The sequence below is a fragment of the Gouania willdenowi genome, chromosome 16 (assembly GCF_900634775.1).
Source record: "Gouania willdenowi chromosome 16, fGouWil2.1, whole genome shotgun sequence".
Taxonomy (NCBI): Eukaryota; Metazoa; Chordata; class Actinopteri; order Blenniiformes; family Gobiesocidae; genus Gouania; species Gouania willdenowi.
This window is the reverse complement of record NC_041059.1, coordinates 31228263-31237466: the sequence shown is the minus strand read 5'-3', so window position 1 is coordinate 31237466 and position 9204 is coordinate 31228263. Positions and strand designations below refer to the sequence as shown.

General features: G+C 38.4%; 1 protein-coding gene across 1 annotated transcript in view; it reads left to right on the top strand.

The window, feature by feature from the left end:
* The first annotated feature begins 415 nt into the window (after positions 1-415).
* cep76 (centrosomal protein 76) overlaps positions 416-9204 on the top strand; it is a 30893-nt gene continuing 22104 nt past the window's right edge. The window contains 5 exon segments of the mRNA XM_028470780.1: positions 416-678; positions 4306-4461; positions 4578-4662; positions 4745-4969; positions 5048-5233. Coding sequence (XP_028326581.1) covers positions 616-678; positions 4306-4461; positions 4578-4662; positions 4745-4969; positions 5048-5233 — 715 coding nt within the window. The 5' untranslated portion in view covers positions 416-615.

The window sequence follows — 9204 nt, the reverse complement described above, 5'->3', positions numbered from 1 at the left end:
TTTGTTGTTTTATTATGTCTTTTGACTATAAATGCTTCAAAAGCTTCCATATACACTCAAAGATTCACTGAATATCCGAAAATCATTTCCTGAATGGTTGCTAATGGCAGGCAGAACCGTGAAGGTATTTTCCCCACAAAGAATAAGAATTAATCAATCGAAGACTTTTAATTTGTGCCTGAATATTTCTGTAATACAAACTACACTTTGGACTACAAAACCTCCCTTTCGGTCCTGTCGTAAATTGTAATAAACACAAGTCTGAATAAATAAATAAATACATTACAACGTTATGTCAAAAACAGATGAGCATTTATGAATAAAAGTTAAGTTGTTGCATAGCGAAACAAAATGCAGTGTCAATTAATTAAATAAATAATACATTTGCTAACAGGCATCAGAGCGGGCACATTGCCGCCTACTCTTCCGCCACAGTTTTAAATTGGTCCTTCTATGATTCTTTGATTGCGCTTGAAATAATGCTTTTGTGTATTATTTACACAAACGATTCATCTTTAAGCAAAGGAAATAAACCATAGCGACGTTTATCAAGCCTCGTAGTATAGTTTGTATTGCATTGGCCGCTGTTTTGGTTGAGAACTGAGCCGGGCTGTCATGTCTTTACCTCCTGAAAAAGCGGCTGAGCTGAAGCAAATCATTCACAACCACCTGGTTAAGGTGAGGACAACACATTTGTCACATTTGCACACTGTTACACACTGATTATTGTTAGGGTTTCACTGGGTCATTATATTCACCATATGCTGCTGACGAAAGTAAAGCACCGTGAAGTCTGCCTGTTGAGTTGTTGAAAGTGTCTATTTGCACGTTTGGCGTATAGACAGCCCGTGGTGCTATTGGTACGGTTACCGAAGTACAAGTACGTAGCAGGTTAGGTTATAACCCAATATTGCAACAATTTTTAGGGTTATGGCTAGGTTTAGTTTTAATCCAGTGACCTAAACTGGCCAATGAGGGACTCTGCGTACGGATAGAATTTCCATATATAGATACGACAACCGTACGGATAGCCGCTGCCTTTCATTTTAACGCGTCCTTCGAGATGCGTTCAAAGTCCCCAGGAAACCCAGAAATTTCATTAATTTGTCAAATATCCTCGGACAGCCCCGACACCACGTGAAAACAAGAGTACATGTCTGGGTAAAACCGGATGTATGGTCACCATGCATGTTATCATTATTTAGTAATGAATGTGAAACATTTATAGAATATAGAAAATGCAGTGTTATAGTTTCATCACATGAGGGGGTTATAAAGTTGTATTACTCGTGAATATATGGAATTGGTTTTGTTTTCCATATCTGCATTAAAAAAGGCTCTTTGTGATGAAATATTAATTGGGAAATATTTTCATAAAATTATCACAAGAATATTGACTCACTCGGACACATCTGTAACCTTTGCACACCAAGAAACACAGGTCTCACATTACTGTAAATATCTGCTAATAAAGTCTGTAAATTACAGTAGTTTGCATATTTGCACACAATTAGCTATAATAGACCTTTTCATCTTCAAACATTTTTTTTTTACTGTTCAGCCCCTGTCAACCCTTCTTAGAAACCATGTGATCACACTATTTGTTATCTTGTGCTACGAGATGTCTACTGTTGTATTTGTCCCTATATAAATAAAGTTTAATTGAATTAATATTCTGTGACCTTTGACAGATAAACAGTAGTTGCAAATATCAAACTACTTATTTGTAACTCTATTGTAGTCCAGTCATAACATTTACAAACTATCTTAGTCATCTGTGCACCCTCAGAAAATCAGCTAATTTGATCTGAAATAGGTTATAACCCTATATTGCAACAATTTTTAGGGTTAGGGTTAAGTTTAGGGTAATGTTTAGTATTAGTTATGCGACCTAAACTGGCCAAATAGGGGCGCTGCGTACAGATAGAATGTCGGTATATTGATACGGCATAGGTACGGTGAGCCTTGATTGCTTCACCAAAGGTAGCGACGTACACATGATAGATAGGTACGGTATGTGTCCTCTGTTAAAAAAAACAATAAACCATTCAATTCACTCTGCTAGATACAGACTAATGGCAACACATCGTCAGTGTCAAATAACTGTAGTAGTATGACCTTAAAATTAAAAGGATGTGTAGTTCACTATCAGACCTCTCATTAGACCTTGGAGTTTGTAAAACCGTCATTCTTATTCTGCTTGTGTTTAACACCTTTTAGCTACTGAAGCTTATTGCATTCACTGTAGAAAAAAAAAACAATTTTTTTTCTGAATTGATGAGCTAAAAATAAGTAAATGTATAAAATGGCCCTATTTTTCTGTTTTTATAGGAAATGTTTTTTTTTTTTTCCGTGTTGATGAGATGAATGGTTTCTATATTTAACAGAGTGAAACAGAAAAAAAGAGAGGCTCTCAGTTTTGAAGTGTAACCATTTTTTAGTTTATTTTCAGACCATATTTATGGCAGAAAATGTAGGAAAACAGGTGTAGGAACACTAGGCTGTTTGCAGCAGAATGTGAAAGTTGACATACATGATTAGAACAGAGTTCTAGTGAGGTCTGGGATCTTCTCTAATATCAGCATGACATTTTAGAATAATTATATGCTTAAGGTTCTCTGTAATAATAAATGGGTCAGTTTTTCTTATACCTACTGTTGCTGATTATTGTGCCGTTAGATTAATATAACTCCATCAAATCTTTTCTAACATTCCACACTGGAGGTTGACCGATTCGGTAAATTTGGGGAAGATACCGATATTGTGGGTGTCAACCGTGGCAACGGTGCAGGCAGTTTAATTGCAAAGCATGTAAATGAGGTGCGAATAATAATTGTAATATAATGCTGGTATATTGATCAGTGATGCTGAATAATCATCTTCCGCCAAAACCTAACCCGGCAGAAGTTTTTCATTAAAAAAACATCAAATTCAACACAAAGTTTACCATTTTAAAACCTCCAATAAGTTATTTAAACAGGGAGTGTTTTTTCGTGACTTCAACTAGCATATTTTGTAAAAAAAAATGAAATTCACCAATAATCTGCTTTCTGAAAGTTGAGTAAATCAACCAGAATGTTCTCCTTAGCATGCTTTAACAGTGTATTTCTTTGAGGACTTTATTGACATGGCACACTAAAGTGTAGGGCTGTAGTCAACCAAGGAAATGGTTAGTCGATTAGTCGACCAAAAAAAAAGGCAAATTAATGAGCAGGTGGAGAGGAGGACGAGGAGAAAGAAAAGAGAGACAAATGATTAGTTGTGGCATTTTGTGGAGTCAGTTTGTTTTTAAACACAGACCATTTATGATATGAACCTTATTCAAGCTTTGAACAGATCCCGACAAAGCAAAAGTGAAACCTACAGGTCCAACAGACATTAGGTATTTATATCAGAGCCCGACCTGAAACCGACAATTAAAACCTATTTTTTCCTCATACAAATAACATATTACGTTTGTTTTAGTGGTAAGCCTGCTTTTATGAACAGACATTTGATAATGTCAACATCAGATCAGCGCACAGGGAAACCAGCATGTCAAACACGTGGCGCTAGAGATAGTGTATCTATTTACATAATCCACGTAACAATTATAAGCATAATCTATGTTCTTGTGCAGAAAAAGAATTGATTCAATAGTGGATGTCTTTTTTGTTTCCTTTCTGCTCTGATCTTCTCTGAGGACTGCACACTGTACAGTAACAGCTGAAGCACAACATTTTATTTATTTTTTTGCAGCACACACTCACACAGCTGTTGCTGGACATAGAATCATGTTTAGGCATTAAATAAATCATATTCGATATTTAATCCTTATCACCTATATAAGTGCATTGCTTTTTTAAAAAAAATGGTATTGTAACTGATAACATTGCTGGTCGACCAATGCAAATCTTGGTCGACCACGACGGCATCGACCAATTAGTCGACCTAACGACCAAAGTTGGCGGCCCTACTAAAGTGCAGTGTTTAGTTATATTGTTTTGCAAAATCACAGTTTACTAAGGATTATTAAAAATATTCTCATTCTCTCATTTTTTGATCAGATGAGCTGTGCTTTTAATGCTGCGTGAGTCGGGGGCGGGGCTATACAATCAGTCTGTGTGTTTGTGTGTGTGAGAGGGAGAGGAGAGGCCGAGCAGCACATGTAGAGTTGCTGCTGTGATGTCTCACATGCGCAGGAGATCTTTGAGTGACAGCATCGGTTTAACATCGGTTACATATGACCTGATATTGATTCACGTGTGACGTGCCTAATTGGCCCCTAGTTTAACAGGCTCGAGCTTCTTTCCCTTTTACTGGCAGATGGATATTCATGGGAAGATCCGAGAGGTTTTGGCAGAGACTCTAAGGAGTGACAAAGGCAAGGCTCAGAGTTCTCTGTCAGAGAAAGACCTCCTTCTTGCTCTGCAGAGCAGGGGCATCATAGATGATGTGATGAAAGACCTCCGTTTTACTCAGGTTGGTAAACACATTTGATCCTGTGCACATGATCTACTCACCCCAAATGGTTTTGGGACTATAGTTGTTTGAAATGTCATTCTCCTAAATTGTGTCAAAAATCTTTCTACTGGTAGGAAGGAGGCACAGATCTTGAAACCAAATATCCCCCCAAACCTGCAACTCACTTTATTGATAGAGAAATTGTTCAGCTCAAGAAAAGTGAGAACAATATTTATGATATTAACACTAAATATCAGGATTGAAATATTCCAAAGCTGTGATTTTGGTTTTTTTCTTGCAGCCAACATTGACCCTTCCAGGCGGTGCCTATATCTGTCGGTTCTTGGAGGTAAAGCCTTTCTGGAGCATCTGCAGGAGCCAGAACCTTTACCTGGTCAGGTGTGTTCTACCATGACGCTCTACCTTCACTTTCGTAACCAGAGGTTTCGCTCAAAACCAGTGCCCTGTGCCTGTGAACCTGACATTAGAGAGGGTTTCCTCTTTGAGATCTTCAAAGATGAAATGGGTAAGTGTACGACTCAGTGTTTTACTAATGCTTTGATAATTCATCCGCCTGAAGTTTTCATACTTTTTTACACTACAGGAGTGGGCACTATGATGGTGGGTGCGACTGGAATGCTGTCCATGTCCGACCCTATTCAGTTTGTGTTGACAATGACAAACACATCTAGTGAGACAACACTGCTCTCGTCATGCTTCCTTGACTGGAGAGTGGTCCTCAGCCAGCCCAGTGGAAAGACATGCTTAGCTGTGGAGCTGATGGGAGTAGGTGAGAACGTCATTTTTCTGTGTCACAATTTTTATTGAATACATATTCGTGTGCATTCATTTCAAAATCATATGATTTACAAAGTTTATTACTGATATATTAGTTAAAGACTTATTTGGTTCATCTATCCGTCATTAATAGGGATGTAACGATTCACTCAACTCCCGATACGATTCGATTCACGATACTGGGTTCACGATACGATTCTCTCACGATTCATTTTACAAAATGGGACTGTACTTAATGACTGAAAAATATTCCTTTATTTTTTTGGGGGGGAAAAAAACTAGAAAATACTGTACTATTTTCCTTTTATTTTTCATTGTCAAAAGAATCTCTTGATGAACTATTCAAACAATGCAATTTAACTAAAAATAAATCTTGAATGAAATAAATAAAGGAATAATACAAATGAAGAAGCCATTCATTTAAATTCTGGTTCCATAGTAAACAATACAAAACTGCATAATAGTTTTTTTTTTTTTTAAAGTGCAACTGAAAATGTATTTTGTGACAACAATTGGACCTTAAAAAAAAAAAAACAGTCTGCACTATATTTGCGTCAGATATTTGTTTGAACCAGCAGAGGGCGATGCTAACCCAGTGGTCGGTTGGCATGCAGCTAAGTGCAGTGAAGAAGAGATGCTATGCTAGCAGACAGAGTTAATAGAAAAACGTGACTTTTACAGATATTCACTTAATATTACAGACATTCTTTTGGTGCTAAAGGTGTAAGGAATCATTTATGAATATGTTTAAGAGTAGAAGGCGGCCAGAAAGAAAGTATTAGCAGATTTCGCCCGCCGCCATGACTTCTGGTTAGCGCCCTCTGCTGGTTAAAAAAAGTACTGCGATTCAATTTTCACAGCATCGATGTGAACCTTGATACCTATGAATCGATTTTTAACTGCCTTACGATTAATCGTTACATCCCTAGTCATTACTATCAACCTACCTACAGAAGACTGGGTTCATTTCTTATTGACTGACCCTGAGGAGGGGCGTATGGGGGACCAGACCTTTCCGTTGATAGCATGGTTGGCCGGATTCGAACACTTTTAAAATTGTATTTCACATGTAAATATTGCATTCATCCATGGTTGAGTCACATATATATTGCGTGATTATACGTGAATTAGCGGCAGCAACAGATGCGCAGCAAAACCAGAGGCAGTGGGGATTGCAGAATGGCAGATTGCAGTTTCGGAGCAGATACGCATCCAGTGGAAATCCAGGGTTAGTCTGTGAGACATGGGGCTCACTGAACATGTTACCTTTTTGTTTGTATCACAATCAAAAAACACGCACATCCCTTTGAAAGCAGTGTGCAGGATCAAAAAGGCCTACGATGCAATGAAAAAAAGTTTGCACAACTGCATGGTTTGCTCCCAATTTTAATTTAACTTAGACCAAAAAACATGACGTTTTCATCAAGAACACACACATTCTTGCTAGGTCTATATAGAGCAAGTGTATTCAGCTAAAAGTCAAGAAGGTCCAAGAAGCAAAAGTGTTTTGAAGCAAAGGTCAGAAAAATCAGAATGTCTAATCATGTTTTGTAATTTGTATTTAAGTTTTCTTGTAGTTATATCAACATCTACACATTATCAATAATTGATTGTTAAATCAAATTAATTCTGTACAATTATGTTTTTTTATTATGTTTATTGTCATGTAGCCTTAGGGGTGTGCGATCTGACGATATTAGATCATGAAGGATTAAAACATGACTATCTGCCAAGAGAAATCGTAGAGCTGTCTGTAGTGTACACTTTATTCCTCGCGGTGCCTTGTCTGTGCCATGTGTCTTTGTACCCATACACGGCACATCTAAAAAAAATTTTTCACTGCCAAATCACACCATTTGCTAGTCAGGCTTGTGTCAGCAGTACAGACACACCGAAGAATTAATCAGAGCTCCGTCAGAGCAGAAGCATGCTCCTCGTGCATGAAGAGTTTGAGGAGCTGTGCTGCTATTTCTCTGTTTTAGCGGCTGTCTGAGGCTCAGTGCAGATGTCTGTCTGTCCTCTGTAAAACTCCATCAGTTCTGAGTGTTGGAAGCTGGAAGAGAGATGTTTGAGGAAACACTAAATGTGTTTTCTCTTCTGGAACAAACCCACTGTAAGTTGCTCCGCTGCAGCTCACGGGCTGTTTACAACCAGAGTCCGTATTAAAAAGATAGAAATTAAGCCGATCCCAGGTTTCGGCAAATATCTAAAGCTCTAAGTAGGACTGCAGCACTGTGTTTGTCGTCAGAATCTGGTGCAGGCAAGAAATACATCTCCGCTGATCCAAGTGATGTTGGAGAAGTACAGTTAAATTCCAAAGAGCACTGCCTCAGTGTGCCTCTGAGGCAGTGGCAACAGCAGTGTGCATGCCCGTGACACAGAAAGTGTCGGTTCCCTGTTTAGATGGAGAGGGAAGCATTTTTAAAACTTCAACTCTGGAGCCCATTTTCAAAAGGTTCCATTTTCAAGCACCAGAACGCTGTTGTCGTGTAAACGGACACCCAGAACATTTACATTTTCACTTCAAAACGTTGTCTAAACAGGGCCAGAGTCTGGTCCACTTGCCTTATGGGGGGTTCTGTCTCCTGAAAAGCCTGTTGACCTCCTTCTTCTGGATGAAGAAAGGTGTTACTGTGGCAGGGGATGAGGAGGAGAAGGAGGGGAGAGCTTCTGTGGCCAGCTGTGCTGCTGTGATGAGGAGGTCAGAGGTTTGAGGGGGGATGAAGTCTGGGCGGTCCCATTGTTTAATATATTGTATATAATATAACTGAAAGTATACATATAACTATAGACACAATGCTCTCCCATTCACAAAATAAGGATGGGACTGCATTTCAAATTAAAAGAAAAAAAAAAAAAAGTGAAAATTGTGCCTGTTTCTTAACAGTCTGAACTATGTTTACACATAAACTAGGGCTGCGTGAAATTCATATCTCAATATTTTTTTTTTTCAAAATGGCGATATACAATATAAATCTTGATATTGTTTAACTCAATAAAGTTTTACAAGAAAGACAATTCTGTGTTAAATTTGCTGATGCAAAATGCTACACAAGCACATTTAACAAACAGCTGGACAATATGTGCCACTTTAGTCTTTTTCTCCTATAAGGGACAGCACGTGTGAGTGAGTTCTGTAGTGTAGCTTGTTGAGGGATAGGTCTGGTTAGGGCTTACGCAGCAATCCATCAAACTGTGTTTTTAATGCTGTTCTGAGCAGTAGCAAAAGCAGCGACTCCTAAACCGAGTATTTTAAAGGAGCATAGGGAAGGATCTAGAAGGGTTCGGACAGATATTTAAAACTGGTGGTCGGGTTTGGTCACAGTCTTGTTTGTGTGCAGCGTTCTTCCTTTCCTGCTGCAGCTGCTGTAACTCTGAAGAATGCAACTTGTAACAGTGAGAGCTGTGATCTGTGGTAGAGGAAGAATAGAGCAATTATTATTAACAATTATAAATGAAACATTGAATATTATATTATATTATATTGAAACATCTTTGATTCATGTATTATGTAAATAGATCTGATGGGTCTCTTGTGTGCACTGGGCCCCTGTTGTGTTTCGCTTGTTACACATGCGCTGATCTGATATTGACATTAACAGCTGTTTGTTAATAATCGGTGCGTACCACTCAAACATATCATCAACATGTCATTTCTTTGGGAAAAAAATGTGGTTATCACTGTCGGGTCGGACTCGGACGACAAAATGTGGCCTGATTTGCACTCCAACTGTGACATGGTTATTATTTAATCGCTGTTCTTGTGACAGTTTACTGTAAGACCTGTGCACATGCCTCTGCGTACAACTGTGGAACCAAACAGTAGTTTAGTCCACTGTGCTTGTCTTCTTTCAGTCTCCAAGTCATCTTCTTCTCATTCTTCTTTATTTTCAGCTGAGTAGACTCTGCTCCAAGCTGTTGAGAACACGTACCAGCATCTTTTGACATTACGTCTGCAGAACT